Raw genomic sequence first — 27,928 nt, 5'->3', positions numbered from 1 at the left:
TTCCTCAGACTGCCCACATTTCCAGCTCTGTCACCAAGAGGAAAGCAAAATGCCACACATGCGTGATCACAAGTTTTATTTGGAAAAAGTTTCTAATTATTAAAGCTGCAAGCGAGTTCCTTTCACAATTACAGTTCTGGAGGCATGGTAATTTCAGAGATCCCAGTGTTCAAAGTGTATTTCAAAATTAATAACAAACAAACCCACACCCAAATGAGAGCTCTTAGATCGGTTTGGTATGCACAGCCACTGATTCCAGCTGTTCTCGGAAACAGGCCCACCTTCCTTGCAAATCAGGTGGGAAGGAGTCAATGCCCACAGAGGGGAAAAAGTCTCTAAATAAGTTAGCTACTTGGACAACATTATCCACTCCCTAGAGAATACAATAAGATAACAAGCCCCAGTAGTGGGGAACGTGGTACAGCACCAGTTTCACAGGGAGCTTATGGGATTCTAGGGTCAGCAGTTGGCATATCGCACACAAAATGAAAGCAGTCACTAGAAGCAGGGAGAGTACTGAAGGGCAGGGAGTCTCTCCCAGTCCCACCCAGCCTTTTACCTTGCTAACAGCAGAGGCTATGTTTGCAGTATCTTCGGGATAACGTTTGTCAGTTAAAAACAAAAAGAAAATCCCCCAATATCATTCCCCAGAAAGTCCATGTCTGCAAAGAAAGAGGGACCTGGTCAGGGTTCCCACGGAGGACTCCGCCTCCCATCCACTTCTGTTTCCACATGATATAAGACATCCGCCAGAGTGTGTTCTACGACAGCGCCCCAGCCCATATCACTCATCTGTGGGAGGAATGAGAAACAGAAAGGAGGTGATTAGAATAACTACAGCAAGAAGTTACAAAGATGCTGAGGATGCATGTGGACATTTTTAATGTTACTCACAGGGCGGTAAGTGAGATCCTTTGGAGGATATTTGAAGCATGGTCCAAAGTTAATGGAAACCTGGGATAAATTCAATTCAAGCAGACATGGCAAAACAAAGTAAGTATACAGTGAAAAAGTTAATGGGACATTTTTCTCTTTGAAGGTAGCTGTGACATTCAGGGTATAACTGGAACAATGATATATATTAATATTGCTAAAATTGGTCAACACCTTAATGACCATCAAGAATTAGGTAAGTAAAATAGACATGTTGATTTCTATTTATAATATAAAGGTTTTCTTATTTTAGTTCCATGGAGCCTAATTAACAGGCTAAAAGTACATGGGAAACATCCAGGCATTACCTTTCCAAATCACTTTTTTGAAAAAACTAACAGGCTCTAATGATAGTCCCCTTCATACTGATTTATACATACATACACACACACACACACACACACACACACACACACACACACACACACACACAGAGGCCCGGTGCACGAAATTCATGCACTTGGGGGAAGGGGTCCTTCAGGCCAGCCTGTGTCCTCTCACAGTCCGGGAGCCCCACAATTGATCGCCCCGCAGAGGGAGGCCACACCCACTGCCGCCAGCCGGGTACCCTGGGCCTCCCTCTGTGGGGCAATTGTGGGGCGTGGTGGGCCCCCCTGACCAATCACATCACACCCATCTTGGCAGTGGCAGTCAGTGCTGGGTCACCACGGTGCCTGTGACCCAAGAGGGACTGAGAGGTCAGCAGTTCAGCCTGCTCGCCAGTCCCCGCCCACCCAAGCCTGCTGCACATGCAGCCTGGCGTTCGGTCATCTGTTTGGTCGTTTTGGAAGTTACGAACCCTGGCTCTTTATATATTAGGATTATGCTTTGATTGGTTCAATGGCCAACCAGATGACTGGACACTTAGCATATTAGGCTTTTATTATAAAGGATTTTAAAATCAATATAGCAACAGTTACAAACTAACGATGGTAGGCTATCATGGCATATATAACACCAAACTGATTTATGCACATAGTTTATTGCTATTACACTGAACAATAACATTACCACACAGTACATTCAAAGGACAAATATGGGGCACACTAATTGCATGATCTAAGCAAATGCTTCGTAAAACACCCAACTACTTTTGGAACAGTGACAGTCAGAAAACATTCCCATCTCCCTTAGGCAATTCAGATTTCTTTCTAGAACTCAGTCAGTGGCTCTTTGACCACTGCCATTTACCTATTTCTCTTAAGTTCTGTCCACATGATGAACAGATGGTACATACCGTGCAGCTCTTGTACAATGAGATGGCTGGAAAGTAAACCCCTTCAAAAATATCTTTGTAAGCCACACCTTGATTGACACCATTTTTATAAAATATTATCTGGGGGGAAAAAAGCACGCTTTTACTTTTGAATTTAAAAACAGAACACACACACTAAAAAAGAATTCACTTGGAGCACCCTTTAGAAGTGCTGTGCCACCATACTGATGATAACATATTCCAAGAATAGTATATATCTTGTGTAATAACATCATATTATCAGTTTCTCACCTATTTACAAGCACTATTCTAGTTGGTGTTCACATTTGCTTTCTGCATTCCTATGCCACTTCTACCAGTTATACTATTATTTATTACTAGAGGCCCGGTGCATGAAATTTGTGCATGTGCAGCGGGGGGGGGGGGGGGGGGTCCCCCTCAGCCCAGCCTGCACCCTCTCCAATCTGGGACATCCCTCTCACAATTCAGGACTGCTGGCTCCCAACCGCTCACCTGCCTGCCTGATCACCCCCTAAACACTCCCCTGCCAGCCTGATCGACCCCTAACTGCTCCCCTGCTGGCCCGATTGCCCCTAACTGCCTTCCCCTGCTGGCCTGGTCACCCCTAACTGCCCTCCCCTGCTAGCCCGGTCACCCCCAACTGCCCCCCCGCCCCGCCACCTGCCTGGTCGCCCCTCACTGCCCCCCCTGCCAGCCTGGTTGCCCCACGCAGCCTGCTGTTCAGTCATTTGGTTGCCCTTCACTGCCCCCCCTGCCAGCCTGGCCGACCCACGCAGCCTGCTGTTTGGTCGTTGCATGAGGGCACCCTGGCCAATTTGCATATTCCACTATTATTAATATAGAAGATATATATGTGTATACTAGAGGCCCGGTACATGAATTCATACATGAGTGGGGTCTGACCGGCCTGCCCAATTGGGGCCTATCAGATGGGGCCACCTGGGGAAGGGGTTGCGGGCGGTTGGCTGGCCAGCCCCACCCCTGGTCGAACTCCTAGTTGAGGGGACAATTTGCATATTAGCCTTTTATTCTTATATATATATATATATGTATGTATGTATGTATAATTTTTTTCTCCCCAGAAAAGGTTCTTTTTGCCCTTGCCAGTGTGGCTCAGTTGGGTGGGCATCATCACATGCAGTGAAAGGTTGCCAGTTCGATTCCCAGTCAGGGCACATGCCTGGGTTTCAGGCTCAATCCCTGGTAGGGGACGTGTAGGAGGCAGCCGATCAATGCTGTGCTCTCACATCAAGGTCTCCCTGTCTCTCTCTAAAAATCAATATACTATTTTTAAAAATTCAAACTTCTAAAAATAAATAAATAAAAGGTTCCTTTTTCTGAAGTAACTTTCTATCTCTTCTTCCCAGAAAGAGCAATCTTCTCTCTGGCTGTACAATAATTCCTCACTTAACATCATCGATAGGTTCTTGGAACTGTGGTGGAATACATTTTGAAACCAATTTACCACTGGCTAATTGATATAACTGAGTGAAGTTTCTACTGCACTTCATCAGTGTAACAAAATGACGTTACTCGAGGACTTGCTGTATTTTCTGGCTGTATCATCCTTAGATCTATTAACTGCTTCCCTTTACTCGTTTTTCAACTAGAACCCTAGTTTTGTTTTAATTTCTCCTATATTAGTTTCTATTATTGATTCAGGTGCATTCACAGCATTTTTATAGAAAAATGTTTCCAGCTCAGAACTTCCTTCCTTCCCTTCCCCTTTTATTTTTGGCCCTTGTGGCTGGTCCAGATTTGTCAGCCCTTCTTTAACTGTGCTATGACCTTGCGTAGACAGGTCCCCAACAACCCTGGGATGGGGGGTAGGGAAAGTTCTAGAGGACACTGAAAGAGCCATTCCAGCTCTGGCTGCCTGCACTCACACAGCCAGGTCTCTCCTTTCCTCTCCTCTTCCAGTGTTCCTCCCTCTGTTCTTGGTACCTCTCCTGATAAAGAATAACCATCTCCGACTTGCTTCCTCAACCATTTGTAGATTTCCTTGTTAGACCAGTTTTTACCTTTTCTAGTGTCCCTGAAAGAACCATGGTTATCCCTCTAATAGCAACAGCATGGTATCACAGAAAGAGGCACAAACACAATAGGCAGAGTGTGAGCTTATTCTGTTAGCAGAAAAATCCCTTTATTCCCCTTCGGGCCTCATTTTCCTCACTTATAATTAGGGGGTTGGTCCCAATCTTCAAGGTCTCCTAGTTCTGACGTTTTTGTGACCATGACTCACCTCACTATGGGGAGTCTGCTTTAGGCTCTTCTCTGCTTTATCCACAAAGTCTTTTTCCTCAAAATACAAATAACTCTTGAACTTTATCAAAGCCTTGAAAACCAAGAGAGAAAGGAAAAAAAGGCTCATTGAAGCATCAGCAACATCACACAAATAGCACTGAGTCATGCGCTCTGCAACAGAAATTAAAAATCTTTGCAGAGTTAGCTTTGCTAGATTTTGAACTATGTGCTCCTTAAAAAGTACCAGGTCTCAACATTTTCAAAAAAAGCTTTACTAATAAATTTTGAGGAAACACATACATTTAAATACATATACACTCTCACCATAACAGTGGAGCAACTAAAATTCTCACATATGGTTGGTGGAAATGGAGAGTTGGGCAGTTTTTCATAAAAATAAATATAAAACTACCCTATAACCCAGTTATTCCAAAATAAATGGAAACATGTTTACAAAGAGATTTGTTCAAGAATGTGCACAGCCCCAAACTTAAAAGAGCTCAAGTGTCCATCAACAGGAAAATGAATGTGTTATATGTTAATTATTTTTCAACAGAATTGGAAAAAATAGAAAATGGATAAACACATTGTGGCATATTCATACCATGGAATACTATTCTGTAGTAAAGAACAACACAACAACATAACATAGATGAATCTCAAAAGCAGTATGCCAAATGACAAAATCCAGATGCAAAACAACATACTGCATGATTCCATTTACATAAGATCAAGAACAAGTAAAGCCTGTAGCAGTGATGGCGAACCTATGACACGCATGTCAGCACTGACATGCGTAGCCATTTCTGATGACACGCGGCCAGCGGCCGCATGCCGAGGATGAAACATTTGCGAAATAATGTTTTTTCCTCAGTGACACACTACCGGAGTTATGCTCAGTTTTTTGGCGAAGTCTGACACACCAAGCTCAAAAGGTTGCCCATCACTGGCCTATAGAATAGAAATATGATGGGGAAAAAATTTCTTAAAATTACCCAGAGAGGTCGTTGCCTTTATGGGGTGTAGGTGGGACTGGGGAACGACTGGGAAAGGGTATGAGGGACCTTCCCACCGTGATGGTAGAGTCTATGTTTCAACAGGGGTTTGGGGCAAACTTAAAACTCAGTGAGTGAAAATTTGTACATTTCATTTTATGTAAACTTTATATCAAAAGAAAAAACTAAACAAAGGTTGAACTCTAGCTAATGATGTGCATCTTGAAGTATTTGGTGGGGAGTGAATGTCTGCAATATTCTTTTGAAGTGTATTAAAGAGGAATGGATGGATGGATGGATGGATGGATGGATGGGCAGACGGACGGGTGGGTGGAGAATAAATGCATAAAATAACATGTTAATAGAATTTAGGTGATGGGTATTCGAAGACTTTTAAATTCTTTCAACTTTTTTATGACTAAAAATTTTTATAATGAAATGTTGGGGAAAATATGAATGGTGGGTCAACATTACAGGAGGCCACAGGCTACAGCTGCAGGTACTGGTCGGCAAACCCAGGAATATTTCAGGAGGACAAACTTACCTTATCTTTATAAGTATCGGGCAGCGACTTGGCTGTCTCTGTGTCTTCTGGAAGATTGATATAGAATCCTAGGACATCTCCCTGTCCATAGCCAGAAGAGTAGTGTTTGCCAATGGACTGGTGGAACTTGGTTCCCTTTTTGCTCCGCCAAGAATAGCTAAATTTATCATAACCTAAGGGAGCTTGAAGGTTACCTATCCCCAGAAAAAGATATACAGGAAGTCAGAAGACTGCAACCCAATTTCTGGTTTGCTAAAGGAAAAAAAATGTTATTATTTGGAGTCATCAAGGACTCCATCCCCGGTCCCCGCCCCCCACCGCCGCTACAGCTTTGTCTGGAAGGAAGGACATCCGATCTAATTAGCATATTATCCTTTTATTATTATAGATTATTATTATAGACTATTTCTCACAAGCAAAGAATTATAAAAATACTAGTAGCCCATTTGCAGGAAGAATCTTGCAAGCGGCCTCTGTGCCTGCACCTGCGCGCCACTGCCGCCCGCCCCGCTCTGCCCCGCTCCGCCCCGCCCGGGCTTTCCCTCGGGCAGCCACCTTGCTTTCCGTTTTTCCTCCCTCTTCCTTCTAAGTTGTCTTCAGTCTTCACTCCTCCCTCCCTCAGCGTATGCAAATTAACCGCCATCTTTGTTGGGTAATTTGCATACTCACCCTGATTGGCGGGTGGGCATGGCTTGGGCGTAGCAAAGGTGCAGTCAATTTGCAAATTACTATTTTATTAGGTAGGATTCCAAGAATTGCAACTGCCTAAGCCCTTTGGAACTCAATTTTATGTCCATAATTTGATAGGCTCCAAAGTAGTAAAACTTATTAGCCAGATAGTCTTATACCTCTCTACCTGCTTCACTGTCCATACTATAACCACAGCTTACCTAACGGCTGAGACCAGCCCAGTCTAGCAGCAGTGTCTGGTGGCATCTCATCCACTGTAATTTCGAAGTACCAGGCCCCTTTCCGGACCCCATGAGAAGCCCGTACCATAGAGTAGCCCTTCTCTCCAACCACAGTCAGCCGGTCATCAGAAATCTTTAACTGGGGAGCTGCAGAGATGGAGATAAAAACAAAGGCCTGCAACTTATCTGAGATACTGGGAGACAACTGCCACAAAACATGAGTCTCTTACACCCCAGTGAAAGATCAGGAACATCAGGTCAGGAATCGGAAATATTAGTTCAGGAGTTTAAAAATCTCAAGACAAAGATGAGAAGAGAGGAAGAAAGTTGTTAGGTAATCCAGTTTTATTATTTGTTGAAGAGGACAAATTAAATTAATTATACTGCCTATTCCCTGAAATATAACAAACCAATTGTAATGTGTTTAAATCCCCAATTGTAATGTGTTTAAATCCTGATTTGAATAAACCATCCTTTAAGACTTAACTTTTTACTTTGAAATAATTTCAGATTTTCAAAAATAGTACAGTCCTCATTCAGCTTCCCTAAATGTTAACACCATCTATAACCATAATGTAACGATCAAAACCAGAGAACTAACATTTTTACAATACTATTAATTAATCAACATATCTTCTTCAAAATAAGCCAATTACCAACTCAATATCCTTTTCCTGGTCCTGGATCTAATCCAAGATCCCACAATTCATTTAGTTGTCATGTTTCAATCTGGGACAGTTCCTCAAGCCTTTCATGACAGTGACATTTTGAAGAGTACTGGTCACTTTAGCTTGTAGAATATCCCTCAATAAAAAATATTTTTAAAGTAAATAAGCTCACTCTCACATTCCAAATGATAATGCTATTTGAAGCAACAAAAGAAAGTACACCCCACAGATTAAAATAAGTATCTATGAATCCATACTGATATAATCAAGTAAATAATTGGAGAAAGGAAAAAATAAAAAATCATTAGGCAAACACCACATTAATAATCACTGCAGATAAGATCCACTAGTTACGATACTAAAATTACTACATAAAACTTTACAGAGAAACAAGTTATTTGTATAGCCTCAAAGTACCATTCCCCAAGTTATTTACTAAGTATAAAGGGAAAGACAGTAGAGAAAGCCAGCAGAACCATCTTAACCAAATGATCATGGTCAACATAAGCCATCAGGAGACATATTAACATCATGAACTCCATGAGTGATGCAATGAGGACTCGTTTCTGTAGTGTTTTTAAAAAAAACACCCCACACAAACAAAAAAACACACCCCATAACCTGTCTAATTATGAGAAAAAGACAGATCCTCACTGAGAAATACTGGATAAAATAACTGATGAATACAGTTAAAAGTGTTATGTCATGAAAAATAGGCTACTACTGAGGAACTGTTGAAAACTGCAAGAGACTAAGGAGAAATAGCAATGCAATGTGAGATCTTAGAAAAGAGGCATTATTGAAATTTAAGTAAAGTTTTTAGTTTCGTTAATAGCTTTTACCAATGTCAATTTCATGGTTTTGATCATTGTACTATGGTTGGGTAAGATGTTATCACTAGGGGAAGCTCAATGAGGAATATATGGAAACTATAGTTTTTGCAATTTTACTGTAAGTCTAAAATTAGTTCAAAATAGAAAGTTTTCACAAACTATATTTATGTGTATATGTGTATACATGTGTGTGTATGTGTTTATATAATGGCTAGAGCTTGTAAGAGACAAAAAAGGAAATTACTTCTTACATATTCGGCTGAGTCCAGAGATGGGTGTGGAGGAGCGGCTATAGACTGACACATATATCTAATTCTAGATTGGACAAAGCTGATGACAATAGGTTAGGGTAACACTGGGTCTAACATGAACATTAACAGTTTACATACCTCGATCATGTAAGGCTAACAAAACCCGTTCATACAAGCAGGCTCTGTAGAGATCTCCAGGAATAGGTTTTCCTGCCCAGCAGTCAAGTTCAAGCTTCTCAGGGTCAGGGGCGTGGGGATCAGGCTCCGCTAAAATATACCGATAGCCATCTTTGTTAAACGGGTGTTCCAAGGGGTAGCCATGAGGGGGAAGGCGCTGAGCAGAAAATAAAGGGTCACTGTAGAAAGGAAAAAATAAAATCAAGAAACTAAAGCCCCCTCTAGCTCAAATGCCTTCAATTCTGTAAGAAAGGCCTCTAACTTATTAGATTTCAGCTGGAACACAAGCAACTTCACAAATGCTTTTCATTACTCATATATACCATCCTGCCCTCTGCAGGCAAAACAGAGAAATGAAAAGGATCTGCTTTATTTAGCAAAATAGTTTTGGTCACTTGTCTGTAGGGGTTATCTGAATCTCTGATACTGAGCTAGTACATCATAGGGAAGAAAGGGAGAAGAGGAACGAAGGCAATTTTCCTTAGTTTATTTATTATTATAAACTAATGAACAGAAACTCAGTAATATGAGCACTTACTATCTATTATCTAAATGAGAACTGACCTGGATTTCATCACCTCAGTACTGAAAAAAGTGAAGGAAAGAGGCAAAAAGCTTAACACATTGTGCACCCGTAGTTTTATTGCTAGCTTTACCCATTGGCCAGATAAGTTCTATTAAACGAGTACAAAAAACGTTTTACAAAGTATCATACTTTAAAAAGATATTAGCTTGTAAGAACATGTAATAAATAACTTCAAAATGCAATGGGTATTTAATTTTAAGGCGTGCCTTTAACATTTATGTAAAACACTGTGTAATATGAAAACACGAGAATGCTGGGATCCGCCCGCATGTGTTGAGTAAAAGAGCCAGTGTTCAATATTTGGTTTCACTCCCTCTCCCCCATCTAACTTTTCTCAAAATGCCTTACTCAACAGAGTGCTGCCCTGAGGCTGGTTCATGTAGTACCAAGTTTGTAAATCAGGATACCTAGCCTGGGGTTATTTTACCTCTCAAGGTGCTCAAGATTTGAGAAAAAAGGACAGACTTTTTAAACCTCAGACTTCTGAGCTACTGAAATGTATGGCTCTTCCCTCGGACGGACTTTGCTAGCACCAAACAATACTCTAACAATGGTGAATGGAGGTGAGTGTTTTCTGCCCACCTCCGGGCCTTCTTGGTAGTCCCTGTGGTCCCTCCATCCTGCTGTTTGCGCTTAGCTCCTCTTCCTTTCCCACTGCTTCCTGCTGCAATTCCCCCTTTGAAGAGAAGGAAGATTATTTTCAATGAGCTGTGATAGAAGCACCGTGTGGACACAAATTCCATGGGGACTAACATTCCCAACATGCATTTGTGTCACATTACAGGAGGATTTCCTTCCCAAAAGCAGATTGGATTTCTCCCTGGTTCTGCATGAACGTGCTGAGTGTCTCATGGCCCAAGAACACTGGGTTCTGGCAGTAAGCTCAAATGAACCTGTGTTACATTTTCAACTTTCCTTTCTTAGTGAACTGCAACTACTAGGACACTTTCTTAGGATGTGACACAAATGCATTTTTACTCATTCAGATTCTGAACACCCACAGCTAAAAACAATTGCATGGATAAAGCTGTTTTTTCCCATCCAAGTCAATACAAGCATCCATAAAGAGAGAATATCCTCACTGTAGGTAGACGTTGGCTTGCTTGAACTACACATGATATATTCCATAAACACAATAAAGGCACAATATCTGCAAAAGCGCTTAACTTGAATATCCAACAAAACAAAAGTACATCAGACATGGAAAACGAAAACAGAAGTACTAAAAAGGTGTTTCTCTCCAGTGCTGCCTCAACTATGGTTGCACACGACAAAAATTTAAGACAGAAGGCTTTAAATTTAGTAGGCAATTTTTACAATTAGAATTGTACCATGCATAAAATTCAGTTTGGACTAACCTGACTTGTGGAATTAAGAGAAAATATTAAAAGATAATTTATATATTTAATTTAAAAAATTTAGCTACATACTAGGGCCACAAGAAATACTACCTTGTATATTTCTAAAATAGGTACTTTAAACATTTTGTCCAATGCCGTCATTCCTCTCAGTTTGTCTTCCAGAAAATGTCCCTAAACTGCAGGAAAACACCTTTATGTAAACAACTGCATATAGTACTGTATCTTAATTTGGGGCAAGCTTGGAAATTATCAGCAATTCTGCTGCAATAAAAAGGATCGAGACGTTGAAGGCAGGTCATATTCTGCATATACTGGACCAGGCTTATGCAATACTTCCTTTTATGAACACATCAGATGTGATTCCTATTTCTCATAAAAGGTTTAATGTTAAACTGTTGCAACATTAGTATCTCAGTTTGAGTAACCTTAATCAAAACTGTTAGATTTTTATTGTCATTTGCATTTTAATTATTTTAAGAGAGAAGTTTTAGATCCATCTTGAACAAACCAATTGTGGCCGTGTTAGGCAGAATATGACAACATACAAGCTTTAAATTACTAACATTAAACTGGAACTACTGTTTCATAGTAAATGCTACTGCCACCATTTTCACAATGCTTTGAAATTTTAATTTAGTTTTAGCTTCTACCACAACTCAGCAAAAAAGCACTTTTCAAACCACAAAATACTTAAGTCTGAGAGGCTGAAAGAAGACAGAGGAGGAATTCACCTCCAAAAGAGGCTCCACCTGTAACAACAGAAGTGGTACCATGTATATGTCAAACTTTAACAATGAAGGGGGGGAGGGGTGGTGTAAAAAGATAAACAATACACTTAGCTATTTCCAATCATAGAATATTAATAACAGAGGAAATGATTACATATTTAAGATGCTGACCACTCCAAAAACAAGTTAATGATGTCATGTGTCCAATGAATAGCTAGCTACCACCAGCAACCCCAACTCTCATTAGATTACCATTAGTAATGAAGGGTATTTCTGCTATTAGATGGGTTACAACTAGAATAACCATGCTATAGTGGGTGATCAATACAGATAGTGCTGTCACGCAAATAAGCTGAAGTTCCAGGGCAAGAAAATTAGAAGTCTGTTAAATAACAACTGAATTAAGGAAAAAGAATAGAGAGCAACTGAATCTAAATTGTTAGTTATGAAGATACAGTTGGGGAGTCTAATGAAAACACAGTAAATCCAACCTTAAAATTGTACCTTTATGCTACATCTGTTTCACTTAAGACCAAACTGTGCTGTTAAGTGCCAAAGAGTTCTCCACTACCATCTGTCACAACCTTGGCTAGCTCCTAAAAATTGAGTTTAGGACTTTAAAGCATTTTAGTAAATATCCAGTTAATAGTCAACTAAAAGAATGCCCAATTCTAGGCACATATGGATTCAACAGCTTACAAAAATTTCATCAATGAAACATTTAAATACTTACCATTTAAATTCCCACTGGTATTCACAGCACTGCTTTGTTTTTGGTTGTCATAAGCAGGACCAATATTACTAAGATCCTAGGGAGAAAAATACTCAATTATGATAGGAAACTATTTAACCAAACCAATCTGGCAATGCTCAAAAACACAGGAGACATTCTAATAGAATGGGAAGTGAAACTGACATCCTAGGTTCTGAAATTTGCAGTAGTCCCTAACTTGGATGCTTCAAGGATCAGCAAGTAAGACAGGTCAAGTATAACAATCAAAGCGGTTTAAGAATGATGATGAGACAATTCCCTTTTTTTCTTTCTCCTCCCACTGCCCAAGATGCCGAAAGGAAAGAAAGCTAAGGGGAAAAAGATGGCGCCCGTCCTGCTGTCATGAAGGCACAGGAAACCAAGAAGGTGGTGAATCACCTGTTCGAGAAAAGGCCCAAGAATTTTAGCACTGGACAAGACATCCAGCCCCAAAGAGACCTCACCCACTTTGCCGAGTGGCCCGCTACATTCGGCTACAGCAGCAAAGGGCTTCTCTATAAGCGTCTGCAAGTGCCTCCCGCCATTAACCAGTTCACCCAGGTCTTGGACTGCCAAACTACTACTCAACTGCTAAAGTTGGCCCACAAGTACAGACCAGAGGTAAAGCAAGAGAAGCAGCAGAGACTGTTGGCCAGGGCTGAGAAAACAGCTGCCAGCCAAGGGGATGACCCCACCAAGAGGCCACCTGTTCTGGAGCAGGGGTTAACACTGTCACACCCTGTGGAGAACAAGAAGGCCCAGCTGGTAGTGATGCACACAATGTGGATCCCATTGAGCTGCTTGTCTTCCTGGTGCCCCGTGCCATAAGACGGGGGTTCCCTACTGCATCATCAAGGGGAAGGGCAGGCTGGGCGCCTAGTCCACAGGAAGACTACACCACCGTCGCCTTCATACAGGCTAACTTGGAAGACAAAGGAGTTCTGGCTAAGCTGGTGGAAGCTATCTGGACCAATTATGACCAAAAGAGATCTGCCCTCACTGGGTCCTGGGCCCAAAGTTGGTGGCTCACACTGCCAAGCTGGAAAAGACCAAGGCTCAAGAACTGGCCACCAAGCTGGGCTAAGTGTGCACTGTTGAGTTTTCTGTACATAAAAGTAATGAAAATTCAAAAAAAAAAAAAAAAAAAGGATGATGAATGGCAATCAGGGGATAGGAGTGATGGTGGGGCAATGGCAAATTGGAGTGCCAAGCTCCATGTCCTTAGTCCCTGGAGGAATTCAGGCCCAGCGTAGTCACATCTTTTCACTTTAGAAAAAAACACTGAAATCTGAATTTCCATGTGAAACCTTGAATTTTCAAGGCTGGCAAATGAAACATTTTAAGAAGATCTGACTTCCTGAGATGCCAAATATTAATAGAGTGGAAATTTTCTTTTTCCTCATGTTATGTTAGATGCAACAGAAATTCTTCATAAGAAAATTTTCTTCACAATAATGAATGTTTTTAAGAGCAAAACTTGAGCTAGAAAACTAAAAAATAACTTGGAATGGCATATTTGCGTTACAAATGAGGAAACTAAAGTTAAAAAATGTAAGAATAATATGTGTAAAGTTGTAACATTCTGGGGAACAACCAGAACTAAAACACTAGTCACCTGGTTTAAGTTAGTGTTCTGTCTGTCCACATGTGCCAATAATGATTTATTTGGAGCCCACCCTGTTATGGGCATGTAAACGGCAGTGTGTTACATGTGGCGGATTCCCTATCTCCAAGTGGCCCAAATCAAAAGGGGAATATAAAGCATATTAATGTACCTGATCCAAAAGCCCAAATTTGGGGTAATCTTCTTCTGGGTCCTTACTTCCAGGATCAGGGTGTTCTTTTACCAAGAATACATCTCTTTCTTTACTCTAAAAGGAAACATTTTATTATTACTTGAAATTTTATACTTAAAAGAAGTACTGAATATTCAACCACCAATTCTAATTCTTAGGTATAATCTCCAAAAGAGACAGTATTGTTTTTTTCTCTCTGATTAAAAAATTAATATCTGATCATTAAAAAATTAAAACAGTGAAACCTAGAAAAATGAGAGCCAGCCCTGGCCGGGTAGCTCAGTTGGTTGAAGCATCGTCCCATACACCAAAAAGGTTGCAGGTTCGATTCCTAGCCAGGACACATAGCTAGGCAGCTGGTTCCATCCCTGGTTGGGAGGCAATGAATCGATGTTTCTCTCTCTCTTTCTCTCTCTCCCCATTCCTCTCTCTATAAAATCAATGGAAATGTCCTCGAGTAAGGATAAAAAAAAAGAGAGAGCCAAAGTGCTTCAAAATCCCCACCTCTCCCTCCACCTAAGAGAGATAAGCACTGTTAACAGCTTGCAGTTGATTCCTCCCAAAATGCTCTTTAATTCTAAGGACAATAATGTTTAGAACAGTTTTCTTAAATCAAAGAAAAAATTGTCTCCAATTTCAATATAAAATTATACTGCAAGAGTGCAATGGACAAAGGTTTCAGTGTCATAAAAAAACAAGTGATGCAGCACAATAAGATAGAATATGTAACTCACTGATTTTGTGTAAAAACTATTAAAATTGACAATAAGTTATATTGCACTCTCCAAGATTTAATACTAAGTTGTTCTCATTTTCTTAGTCATAACATTATTTCAGTGAAACTAAAGAGAATTTAATTTGTACAAAGAACAATACCTAAATGTTGCATCCAATTTTCATCTACTTACCATTGTTTTAACAATGTTATTTGGCCAAGTCATTTTCCCAGGTCTTTGTCTGGTCGTCATGCACTCCCAGTATTTATCAATAAATGGTATGATATCCTAATTTTTAAAACAAAATATAGTTGGTTTCAAAGTTATGCTCACAATAAAGGAAACTGCAACATTTCCAAGACCTCATCAGAATTAAGAGAAAAATACACATTTAGTCTTAATGATTAAAAAATATATAATTGCATGCAAAGAACATATAGATTGTGGGAAATTTCAAACAAGTATATACAAATCTTAGCGACACAGACGTTACAATACAATTGGATTATAATCTTGGTTGCCATCTGAAAGATGACTCCAAAGTTAATAAGTCTCTCTCCCAAGTTCCTGTTTCTACCTGCTTGAGACATCTCCATCTGGACATCCCACAGGCACCTCAACATTCTTATGAATACAACAGAACTCTGTATCTTACTTCATAAATCTGCTCTGCAGATTTTCATTCTTGCTGTTAATACTAGAATCACCTATCACCCAAAATCACAAGCAAGAAACCATGGAATCATCCTTGATTCTTCTTGTATAACCTTCACATTTAATCAGTCACCAAGTGAATTTTAGCCCTAGCTGGTTTGGCTCAGTGGATAAAGTGTTAGCCTCGGACTGGAGGGTCCTGGGTTCAATTCCGGTCAAGGGCACATGCTTGGGGTTGTGGGCTCGGTACCCAGTAGGGGGCATGCAGGAGGCAGCTAATCAATGATTCTCTCTCATCACTGATCTTTTTATCTCTCTCCCTCTCCTTTCCTCTCTAAAATCAATAAAAATATATTGGGGGAAAAAGAATTTAAATTTTCAGAAATTTCTCACCAATCAGGCCTCCTTTCCATCCCCACTGCCTTGACCATGGTCCTCGCCAGTTCTAGCACACAAGACTAAAACAATGCCTGAGTATGATCTTCTGGCATCAACTTTCCCCTTTCTAGACCATTCTTCCACAGTCCACCAGAGTTAGAGTCCACCACTAACATCTCCCACTAGACTTACTTTAATGAAAACCGTATCATTACTAAATGAACTGGGATTGAATCAGGGAAACTACAAGGGAAGCCCGGAATAGTTTACTGTTCAAAAACTATAGGGACATAGTGTTTTAGGAGTCAGCCTGGATGGGACTACACTAATCAAAGCTGAGCATCAGAAATACAGAAATCTGAAGTCCAATACTGAACTATAAAAATATACAAATCCACAGTGACACCTAAAGGAAAAAAAACAAACAGATGGGGAAAGGAAAACTCTTTATAGAAGAATTGCAACCAATAAATGTATTCTGTTTTACAACCAATTCTATTAACTGATGCAGGCCTGGATAATCAATGGTTGCTAAAACCACCACTTCAAATGTCTAGGAGAACAAGACATTCACACAATCTCGATATATTATGCCACAGGTTACTAATTACAAAGAAAAAAGGTTTCTTTTTGAAAGAAGAAATCTGGTAGATACCTCCTTTTTACCCAATTAGTCAAATTTAGGATCACCAATAATAAAACAAATCAGTATCTTGATATGCTTCTTGATGTGATTCATAGAAAAACACACATTACCTACATAATATTCCAGCCAAAAATGATTAATCAGTGCCTAATCATGAAGAAATAATCAGATAAATGCTGTGAACCCAGAGGAAGAAGATACCTACTAAGAAATGTGAAGGGCTCCTCCTGGTTAACTGGGCTTAAAAAAAAAAAAGTCTTGCAGTCATTTCTACACAGGATCTTCTCACACAAACTGCACTTCAGGGAGAGGCCTGCACTGAACAGCCTGCAGAGACTGTGTTTCTGCTATCTGAGCCAGCCCTTATAAAGGTTTTCTGTAATCCCATTTCAACCAATAGGACTGAGGCTTTCCCCATCCAATCAGAAGAGTGCAGCTCCGACCAACCACAGCAGCTATATTCTGACCAATCAGGGTAGTGCCTTTTGAACCAATCAAACTGCAAGGATTTGGAGTCCTCATTTGCAAGGGGACAGACCAATCAGGGAACCGGATGGGGACTTCTGTCCATATAAGCCAGCTTCCTTTGGGCTCTGAGAGCACACTTTCCCTTTCCACTGAAAACTGTCTTCCAGGCTGAGCTGAAACACTAAAGATGTCTCACCAGAGTACAGGAGGGAGCCAACCGTCCTGGTGCAGAGCAGAGCTATCTAGCTGGGTAGGCAACTACTTTTGCCCACTTCTGCATACTGTATATAAAAGAATACAAGTTGTATCCCTGGCCAGGTGGCTCAATTGGTTAGAATGCCCCATACACCAAAAGGTTGTGGGTTTGATTCCTGGTCAGGGTGCATATGAGAGGCAACTGCCTATCGATGTTTCTCTTTCTTTTTCTCTCTCAAATCAATAAATATATCCTTGGGTGAGGATAAAAAAATAATAATTTTTTTTAGAATTAAAAAAAAATAAAAAGCATAAACAAAAAGAATATAAGTTGTAATTATTAACCAGTTATTTTGCATCCATGTTAAATTTTTTTAGAATGATTACCATATTGTGGTTGAGATAATATTGGGTAAAGTATAATGTCTATAATTTAGTCTCATACAGTATAGAGGGTAATATGGATATGGGGAGATAAAGCAAATGTAGCAAAATATTAACTGGCAATTCTAGGTGAAGAATAAACAGATGCTCATTGTACTATCTGAATTTTTCTATATTTTGAAAATTTCAAAATAATTGGGAAAAATAAACTAAGAGAAAAAAACAAGTCTCTCACAGCACACCTCTATTTAAAATATTTTTAACGCAGGAAAAAGAGGTGGGAGAGGACTCTCTGCTGACTACTGTAGCTTACAGGATTAAAGCCCTTGCCCAAGTATGATCCTGACTATGTTGATCTCACTACACATCCTTTATCAGTGTGTTTCAAACTGTAGGTTGCAAACTTCTAGTAGGTTACAGGTCAGAACTATTCTATACTCCAGCGTAGAAAATGTCAGAGTGTAGAAGGAAAAGATCAGAGGGTAAGCTTTGTTAGATGAACCTTGTTCGTTTTAAATAAAAGTGGGTAGGTATGAATGTACACTAGGTCACAAAATAAACTCCATCATTTAAAAATTTACTTAGTGGCTCAGTGGTTGAGTGTTGACCTACAAACCAGGAAGTCACCGTTTGATTCCAGTCAGGGCACATGCCTGGGTTGTGGGCCGGGTCCCCAGTAGGGGGCATACAGGAGGCAGCCAATCAATGATTGTATCTCATCATTGATGTTTCTATCTCTCCCTTCCCCTCTGAAATCAATAAAAAATATATTTTAAGAAAGAGTTATTTAGGTGTTCCACCTGATTTTTTGGCTTAATTGCAATTACACTAATTGCATCTCTACCTTATCTTTGGAGAACATGGTTTTTGGATGTTCATCTTGTGTTCGGGACTGCCATGTTAGGTTGGCCAAAGCACTAAGGCACATTTCCTTCAAGTCTATCAAAACAAAAAGAAAAAGTTATCTATGACACTAGATTTTATTACCAAAAGAATATTCAACCATGTGGTCTACAAAATAACAAAATAACAAGAAGTAGAGTCATCATTTGATCTAAAACAGACAACAGCAATTATTCAGAACTAAACCTCGATGCAACTTTCACCAGATACCAGGCAAAGGTTTCCTGATTCTGCTAAGCCCAAATCCTTTTTCTTTCCCAGCTAACTAAAGGATAATTCGTTTGCAGTACTCCAGAACACTTTGTTCTTACTTGCTTGCTTCCGGAGGAAATAGGTATTCCCACTATGATGGCACACATTGCAGTGAAAACTGTAGTTGGTCATGAAAGGTAGACAGGATCTGTAAAACAGTCAAATTGTACAACTTAGTGAACTTATGAACACACATTTCTTTATGAGAAGTAAAACAACAGTGAAAGTTACACAGTAATGTGAATATCTATATATAAAAGGCTAATATGCTAAGTGTCCAACTGTCTGGGTAATGACGTCACATAGCAAAACCTGGCTTCCTCTCCCTAGCGACTAGCCTCCTTGCAGTTTCTTCAGCCCAGGAACACAACTTTATAGCCAGGGGGAAACATTTCACACTTTAACCAAATGTCTGTGAAGCGTTTTCCCATGCCGCATCTCATTTGATCCTCACAGAAGTCCTGGAGTAGGTAGATGGGACACTTGGTGGAATCCTATTTTCTTTTCATTAGCTGGAGAATGGAGATTCAGAAAGCTTAGAAACTTGACCCGATTGAAAAGAAGAAATGGTGGACCTTCAAAATGACTTCAGGTTTTGTCACTGTGCAGAATATAGTCAAACACTGCTGCAGTTAAATATTTTACCCTTTGTTCTCCCTGTGTGATCTACAATAATAATCTGCTTTGTGTTGATATTTACTGCTGTGTTGCTGACAATTACCTGAAAGAGAAGTTGGGGTGCTTCACTGGGCTGGAAAAAGTTTAGCAAATCAGAAAGCAGGTCTAATTAAGCAAGTTTATTCTACATCTATAAAAGGCTAAGTTGACTCATGCATGCGCGATACATATAAAGCTCTCGCTGGTGCCAATCGCATGTGTGTGTTTCTATCTGTCATTGTCAATTGTGAATTTGGTTGACACTTCTATTATAGAGAAAAGGTGAATAGTGATATTAAAATATTTCTTCTAATTAATTGCCTTTCAATGTGCATGAATTCGTGCACCAGGCCACTAGTATTAATATAATCTTAAAAGTTAAAATGGTCCACAAAAATCAAAGTAGAATTTGTGTTTTTTACAAATACCTGGATTTTTCTATCACAAATATTTAATAAGACATTATCCACCATAGTGGCTAATTCAGCATTTGAAAGGTTCTCTCTGGTGCTTTGTCTGGGTTAATTACAGTTTTTGAGTATCTAAAAAGAGTATGTCAAGTGAACTGTGGAAGAAGACAAAGTAGTCTCTTCAAATATCTTTAACTATTTGTATTTAAAGACCTCTAAATATCTCTTTAAAATGCTAATAACATTGTTGGAAAGGGTGGACAGAATGTATAAAAAGATTAATTAAAGCCCTGGTTGGTGTGGCTCAGTTGATTGAGCATTGTCCCATGTACCAGAAGGTCACTGGTTCAATTCCTGGTCAGGGCACATGCCCAGGTTTCTGGCTCACAATTGATACTACCCTCTCACATCAATGTTTCTCTCTCTCTCTCTACAGTCAATAATAAAAACATACTAAAATTTTTTTAAAAGATTAAAAATGTAAATAATGCCTTGGCCAGTTGCTCAGTGGTTAGAGCATTGATCCAAGGACTGAAGGGTCTCAGGTTCGATTCCTGGTCAAGGGCATGTACTTCGGTTGCAGGTTTGATCCCTGGCCCCAGTTGGGGCTCGGTCTCGAGCAGGAGGCAATCAGTTAATGTCTGTCTGTCTGTCTGTCTGTCTCTGTCTCTCTCTCTCTCTGTCTCTCTCTCTCTCTCTCTCTCTCTCTCCCTCCCTCCCTCCCTCCCTCCCACCCCCACTTCCTTCTACTCTCTCTCTCTAAAAATCAATGGCAAAAAATATCCTCGGTTGAGGATTAAAAAAGAAAAAAAAGTAAATAATTACTCAAGAAGAAAACATAGAAGTCACAAAACATTACTTGCCTCATTACCAAATGAATTTTACAAATGGTAATCTATCTATATAAAGAGAGGATATGCAAATTGACCATCACGCCAACACAAATATGGCGGTGCCCACAGCGAAGGCAGGGTTTCCGTAACACAAGATGGCTGCACCCACAGTGGAGGCTGAGTTCCCGTAATGAGCCTTAATGAGCAATCAGCAGGGACCTCAGGCCACGCCCCCCACCAGATGGGGCTTGACCGGGCATCTCAGGCTGTGTCCCCCACTCGGCGGGGCTTGACGGGGGACCTCAAGGCGTGCCCCCCCGGCCCAGGCTGAGGGACCTCAGGCTGCGCCCCCCGCCCCGGGGGACTTCAGGCCGTGCCCCCTGCCTGGTGGGGCTTGACAGGGGACCTCAGGCCACGCCCCCCACCTGGCGCTGGGCCAGGGGATCTGAGGCTGCGCCCCCCCCACCCAGCAGGGCTTGACGGGGGACCTGAAGCTGAACCCCCCCCACCCTGTGGGGCTTGACAGGGGCCCTGAGGCTGTGCCCTCCCACCCGGCAGGCCTTGACGGGGGACCTGAGGCTGCGCCCCCCACCAGCGCCGGCCCAGGGGACCTGAAGCTGCACCCCCCGCCTGTCGGGCTTGACAAGGGTGGGGCCAGCTGGGTCTGGGTCTCATGCTATTTTGAGGCACTGTGGGTGGGCGGGGTCTTTACTCTGGGTCCCGCGACACGTCCCAGACTCTGACAGGAGGAAGATTTTCATATACATTTTACTAATTTTCTTTCATCTCTGACACTTCTATTATAGAGAAAGGGCAAATAGCAATATTAAAATATTTCCTCTAATTAATCTCCTTCTAATGTGCACGAATTTCGTGCACCAGGCCACTAGTTAGTCTATAAGAGTTTAAAAGATCCAAGTAGTAACTTCAGATTTAAGAGACAGGGAAGATGCCCTGGCCGGTGTGGCTCAGTTGGTTGGAGCATCGTCCCGGGCACTGAAAGGTTACCAGTTCAATTCCCGGTCAGGGCACATGCCCAGGTTGTGGGCTCAATCCTGGCAGGGGGCTTGCAGGAGGCAGCTGAAATCTCGCTCTTACATCAATGTCTCTCTCTCTCTAAAAAACAATAAAAAACACATTTTTTTAAAAAAGGAAGTAACAGAAAAAGAAAAGATTGGTTTAAGGTGGAAGAGAAGAAATGAAAATAAAGGCAAGTTTATCTTGGACTCTGCTGAAACTAGCTTAAGGTAGCCTCAAAAAGAAGGTTCCCAAATGTGTGTTCATTGCCACCACTCAAGAAATTGAGAAACATTCTTATGAAGGTTAAGATTAAATACCCTTACCTTTATTCCTCTCTAGAATACCTTCTATTAAACAGCCTGTTGTAACAAACTAATTTACAGAAAGCAAAGCCTCATACCAGAGATAGGTAGGTATATAGTTATTTAATTAAAACACAACCAGGTATTTAGAGCAGCTTTTTTCAGCCGCAGAACATAAGCTGTCACACTTAGTTGGGCTTTAGGTGTAACTTTTCAAATTCAGGTACAAACTGGTCTCTACCAAAACTGTGAACTGTGGTTTGATTCTTCCCTGGATTGCTCCAAGTTCTCTCTCCCGATAAATTTCCTTTCCTAGGTCCTGTCTATCTAAACCAACCCTCTCTGGCCAAAGTGGCCAGATTTTAGGTCTTTCCTAAGTGACGATTTGCTTAGCTAATTTATTTTCCCTAATGATCTTTCTACCAATTCCTTCTTCCTGATCCTTCAATACTTTCCTTTCTTTTGTAAACATTCTACCCAGTCACATGTTAACTGGACCATTAGCATTTCTAAAACCCACTATAACTTTTTAACTAGCAAGCATTCAACAAATTACAAATGGGGGTATTTCTTCACAATCCCACCCAAAGAAATTAATTTATTAATGCAGACTTATTTTGAGATAGTCTTGTCTAAATTTACTTGTATTATATGGACCATATGGAACACCAGAGAGAGCCAGCAAAACAATCATTCCCGTAGACAGTGAGTCAGTAATTGTCACTTGCTAGATGTTGATAAGGAAAGAAGCCTCTCTTTCTCAATCCACCATAAAATGATTTTAATTCACTAAAAAAGGCGAAAGATTAAAAATAGGTTTTGCTGATGGGAGAACTCAGGATATCTAAAGGGAGTGAGTTAGAAGCAAAAGTAAGGATGGCTCAGGCATGGAGGGTCATCTCAAATTTCTGACATCATGCTTTGTCCACCTCGTATATCAACCCTTATATTTCCCCCAAATCCACAACACCCACAAAATTTAAATGATACTGTCTTAATTCTGTTTATATAATACTTTGTAGTTGCATGGTTTTGTCTCAAAATGATTGGAAACTCAAAAGCAGGGATAATATATATCATTGTACCTCTTAGGGCTGTGCTCAGTAGACAGAAAACATTGCTCAGGGTATTAAAACAACTCCTGATTCAAATCCTACCACTCACTAAACAACGGTTAGGAGACACTGGAAAAAACTATACATTTATACTTGCCTACAGGCTACTAAACTGTTGAACATGTTGAGAACTGTTTCACAAAGCGATTCTTGCAAAACTACAAAAATACTCACGAGGTATCTATGCCAAAGGTGTCTGCTGTGAACCATTTTGTACATATCCCACACTGCAGCTCTACTTCTCCCAACTGCCGGCCATTCTCTTCATCCACGGAGCCCGCTTGAGTATCCATCGCCTCAGAAGTATCCCCAGCACCTTCCTGTGTCCAGAGAGCAATTAGTGAATCAAGTTAGTTGACCTATTGTATTTTTGACTCACTTAAAAACTAAAAAAAAAACAAAACACACAAAACCACCCTATTTTGCCATTCAAACATTCAAAACTACGTACTAGTGTATCTTTTCCATTAGAGGATTCTGTCTCCAAACCACCACTTACATCAACAGAGTTCGCATCCCTGAAAGACAAGGAAAGCACTCAAGTAAAACTTTTGTTCAAGAGAAACAAACCTCAAAACGCCTATTCCCAAGATAATGATCAAAGTACCGGTGAACTTCACCCTCAGCTGTGTCTCTTAAGCCCGGTCTCAGGCTTGATGCCCTGGGTTAGGAAGAATGTGGCTCAGACAGACGCAGGCCCATGGCCACAGGGAAGCCTAATCAGCCCTACAGACAAATCCACACGGGATGGCATCAGCCCTACAGACAAATCCACGTGGGATGGAACTGCTCCTGGGGGAGGTTCGCACACGTGCAGCTCTCCCACTCCGTTTCAGAAGGGCCGCCACTTCTTCCAGCCTGGCAAGCCCAAGTGGTTTCTTCTCTGGGATAGTTGAGGGGCTCCTGCTAGAAGACTGCGTTACCAGCCCCGTGCCGGGGTGCAAGGACCAGAGACAGGACAGGAAACTAGGCTCTCACAGACCTTAAAAGGTGCGGACAGGGGCGTGGTCTGAGATCCAGTTCAGAGGGGACGGGCCAAGCGGCGGGTGGGACTACGGTGCCGAAGGGGGCAGGGCGAGCCGTTGGCGGCAGGGCCCAGGTTCGGAAGGGGCGGGCGGGAGGACTCCCGGGAGCCGCGGGATTCCAGGAGGGGCGGGCCTCCCTCCCCGCGCCCTCCAGTGACTGCTGGGCGTTTTACCCGCTTTCGGCCTCTCCGGAACCGGGCTCCGCTGCTGGAGCAGCAGAGGTCCCCTCTCCGGCTGGAGCGGCTGCTGCCGCTACCACCGGCTTCGTCTCCCCTTCCTCCGTCGCTGTTGCATTTGCGGCCGCTGCTGGGCCAGGTCCTGTACCCACTCCGGGTCCGGGTCCAGTTCCCGCCGCCGCCATCACGGACGCCTCCTAGACTTCTCGCGAGAATACGAGAGCCGTCTCGCGCGAGTTGCAGCCTGCCCCTGTAATCTTCAAATAGTCAAGGCCCCTGGTGGGCCCACTGGCTGCCGGAGTAAGGCGCGCTCCCGGCCCGCTTTAAGGTCCCGGGACTGACAGAAGTGGGCGGGGCACCGAGGCTCGGCTAGCCACCAGCAAAGCTAGGTGAGGGCTAAGGAGGCTGACATATTAATGGGGTTTCCTCCAGCACTTACTCCGTTCCGGGGGCGGATGCTGCGCATATTCGTGGCTAAAACTGGAAATATCCGCGCAGGTGAGATGCCTTGAGAGCACAGGCTGTCTGCAGACTGGGACGCTACGTGGGTGTGCACTGCCAACGTTTCTCACCTTTCAATGTGGGAAATGTCTTCCGGAAGACGAGCGCTGACGGCTCCGTCCTGGAAGTAGTTTGTTTACTACCCTAATAATCTGCCCCTTGGCGCACGTTTTCGAGCGGCCTCTGGAAACGGGAGCCTAGACCGTCTGAACCGAAAGCCTCAGCTTAGGAGGCGAGGGCCAGGGAGGGCATGTGGGTGGAGTGTCCAGGCGGGAGAGGCGAGAAGCGCTGTGTGTTCTAGAAGCTGCAAGCCGCGTACTAGTGTAAGGGGAGGAAAATGAAGCTGGGAAGTTAGGGAGCCAGGTGCTGGGAGGCTTAAGAGTTTCGAGAGGCTTAGTCCTTAGGGAAAGGAACAGGTAGAGTCTAAAGGTAAGAACGTGAGGAATCAGCTACAACGTTGGTAGGTGGAGTCATTGGAGTGGAATCATTCAGAGCCAAGGTCTGCAAACAGAAAAATACAAACCCTGTAAGTATTCAGACCAGGACAGTTTTCAGGAAATCAATGTTTACAACCTAATTCCTAAAAAGTTGCCCAAGGATAAGCCTTTGTCCCACTTTCCACCCGTCCCCCCAAAAAAGCTACTTCTCTCCAATCCTGCATCTGATCTTACTGTGATGTATTGTCCCAGGGTGTACGGACCTCTGGGATGCCGGGCACACAAATGAAATTTTGTAGATACTTGATTTCTCAATGGGTTTTTGACAAAATTGAAGGAGGACCTAATTGAATTACCTATCCGTTGATAGATTTTTTTTTTTTTTAAATGCTGGGCCCTGGCTGGGTAGCTCAGTTAGTTAGAGCTTCATCCTGATAAGCCAAAGTTGCAGGTCAGGGCACGTACAAGAATCAACTAATGAGTGCATAGAGAGGTGTGTTGTAGGCAGACAGACATGAGCAGAGCAAGGATGATGGGCCAGGGATGATGGGCCAGGTACAGAAGGTCACCAGGCTGAAAAGCCCTGGGTGCCAAAGGACAAATGTAGGGTGGGACCTTGCCCCAGGGTGACCTTTCCTCCCCTAGCATATCGCTGGTCATGCAGCTTGGACCCCCTGACCTTCTCTAGAGATAGAGGCCTCAGTTGTATTTCAGATCCAGGCTCAGGAAAGCAGCAAAACCAGACAAGCAACCACATTGGATAATGACCCTGTTAGGTCGCCGAAGGAGGAATGCAGGAGGACAGAATGGTGAGGGATTACGAATTTATTTGATCATCCACACCAGGTGGCTGAGCCCCAGATGACTCCAGCACCCAGTGATGGGAGGCAGTGGTTTTTAAAGGACTTTTGGCGAGCTTTTTCTGGGCAGAGAATTCTCTGTGCAGGTCCGGAGGGGAGAGATAATGGAATGTGGTCTCGGCAAGTAAAGTGGGTCTCAGCAAAAGGGAATGTCCACAGTGAAATGGCCTGAAAAGTCAGTTCCTGGGCGAGGGGTATCGATTCAATTGCTTGATCAAACCTAGCAGAGCCAACCAATCAATCAGTGGAGACCTAGACCATGAAAGGACCCACCTGGAAAGCTACTGAATATTCTACTGAGATCTTCCCCTGGGCCCTCCCCTAAAATCTCCACCCTAAAACCCTTCGGATGGGGGACCCAGGACACTCTCCCTCCCCAGAGCACTCCAGCAGCTCCTTTCCCTTCCCTCTCCTCCTTCCCATCCCCCCAGGCACATAACCGTTAGCTTCCTCACTCCAAGAGCCTTCCTTTACCTCTATAATTTATTTCCTAAGCCCATTTCTTCTACCGCTGTGGTTTTCCAAATAAATGTTCTCTTATAGTTCGAGTCTATGAATTCTTTCCTAGTTAGACTCAAGTAAAGAGGTTGCTGAACCCAGGTCCAGTCTGACCCCACTAGTCTAGCACATGGTGCTGTTCCTGCCACCCACAACAGATGGAACAACAGATTAATGTTCCTCTCTCTCTCTCTCTCTCTCTCTCTGTCTAAAATAAAATAAATTGTTGGTGATAAATGCTAAAAGTAGCGAGTGAAACTTTAGAAAAGAACAGGATACTTACACAGATTCAAAGTATGTCCCCCCAGATATTAGTTGTAGTGATGGTTTTAATGTGGCCACAAAATCTTTGATACACCTTCCTCCAGGAGGTAAAGCTCAAATCCTTCCGCCCCTTGAGTGTGTGGGCTGGATTCAGTGACTGACTTCTCAACAACGAAATGTGAAAAAGGAAAATAGTGATTTTTACAGGAGAGAAATGCAGACACCGCCTTAACCAAGTGGTCGAGGTTAACACCATCAGTAATAATAAGTCCTTTTGATAGCATTTACCCCCTCATATGATGCAATGAGAAAGCCACTTCATCTCTGTGGAATTCTCCCCCTAAATTCATTCTCCCAGTCTAATCAAAAGAAAACATCTGCCAAATCCAAATTGAGAGATATTCCAGAAAGTGTTTGACCAGTGTGGACCAAAAAGGGGCCACATCGCCCAGCCTGTGTGGCTCAGTGTTTGAGCATCAACCCATGTACCAGGAGGTCCCAGATCGATTCCCAGCACATGCCCAGGTTTCTGGCTCCATCCCCAGCAGTAGATGTTTCTATCTCTCTCTCTTTTCATCTCTCTCTAAAATCAATTTAAAAAAACATTAAAAAAAGGGCGGGGGGGAGCCACATATTAAACCTGACAAGCTCAGGGGAGGCCTGCATGGCAGGGCTTACAAACTCAGAGACCTAAAGTAACCACATAGGATGGTCTAAAATTAAAACTTCCTAACTAAAAGTGAGTCATGGAGGGTAGTCATGTCCTTGGCCAGTATCTTCCATGACAAGGGTCAATCTTTACCTTAACTGAGCTTGTCTGTTGTCTTTTTGCATCTATGAGAAAGCCACTTTTCCTTAACTGAGTCTGTTTATTGCCTATCCTATATAATAAAAGTCTAATATGCTAAGTGTCCGTTTGACCAGTTGCTATGATGCACACTGACCACTAGGGGGTAGACCATGACTGGTAGGTTAGCTTGCTGCTGGGGTCTGGCCGATGGGGACTGGGCAAGACAGGCTGGACATGCCCTGGAGGCCTCCCGCAGTCACTCCCCAGCCGGACAACTTCCTGGGGCCCCTCCCCAGTCAGCTGGCCCCAATTGGCCCAGATAGGGACTGGGCAAGACAGGCCAGATACACCCTGGAGCCCTCCCGCGATCCCTCCCCAGCCCTGATCGTGCGCCCTCCACAATCCAGGACCCCTTGTGTGATGTTGGAG

General features: G+C 42.4%; 1 protein-coding gene and 1 pseudogene across 4 annotated transcripts; one reads left to right on the top strand and one right to left on the bottom strand.

The window, feature by feature from the left end:
* Positions 1-63: 63 nt before the first annotated feature.
* Positions 64-24,356, bottom strand: ASH2L (ASH2 like, histone lysine methyltransferase complex subunit). 3 transcript variants are annotated; one of them, XM_079779426.1, is made up of 16 exons: positions 24,147-24,356; positions 23,400-23,466; positions 23,123-23,268; positions 18,671-18,759; positions 18,301-18,395; positions 14,924-15,019; positions 13,995-14,090; positions 12,202-12,277; positions 9,962-10,055; positions 8,755-8,972; positions 6,844-7,011; positions 5,954-6,147; positions 4,413-4,505; positions 2,171-2,269; positions 895-954; positions 64-792 (listed from the first exon to the last, which is right to left on the bottom strand). In XM_079779426.1, exons 1-16 carry the CDS (start codon positions 24,332-24,334, stop codon positions 685-687), a joined length of 1,887 nt encoding a protein of 628 aa, XP_079635552.1. In that variant the 5' UTR covers positions 24,335-24,356; the 3' UTR covers positions 64-684. The 3 variants fall into 3 exon arrangements, with proteins under 3 accessions (XP_079635552.1, XP_079635550.1, XP_079635551.1); XM_079779424.1 differs by having other exon boundaries at positions 23,448-23,466; positions 24,147-24,351; XM_079779425.1 differs by lacking the exon at positions 24,147-24,356 and adding an exon at positions 23,556-24,140.
* Positions 12,289-13,424, top strand: LOC307104525 (large ribosomal subunit protein eL8-like; annotated as a pseudogene). The gene has a single exon. The product of its transcript is annotated as a large ribosomal subunit protein eL8-like (transcript).
* Positions 24,357-27,928: the final 3,572 nt, after the last annotated feature.

Source organism: Cnephaeus nilssonii (genome assembly GCF_951640355.1).
Source record: "Cnephaeus nilssonii genome assembly, chromosome: 8".
Lineage (NCBI taxonomy): Eukaryota > Metazoa > Chordata > Mammalia > Chiroptera > Vespertilionidae > Cnephaeus > Cnephaeus nilssonii.
This window is presented reverse-complemented; position numbering and strand designations above follow the sequence as displayed.

Excerpts from the sequence above, each read along its gene's own strand:
- ASH2L (XM_079779426.1), bottom strand. The coding sequence starts at position 24,334 with ATGGCGGCGGCGGGAACTGGACCCGGACCCGGAGTGGGTACAGGACCT. Across the intron at positions 23,269-23,399 it reads CTAATGGAAAAGATACACTA|GAAGGTGCTGGGGATACTTC; the intron begins GTACGTAGTTTT and ends CTCTGGACACAG. Across the intron at positions 12,278-13,994 it reads AATTTGGGCTTTTGGATCAG|GATCTTAGTAATATTGGTCC; the intron begins GTACATTAATAT and ends TTTTCTCCCTAG.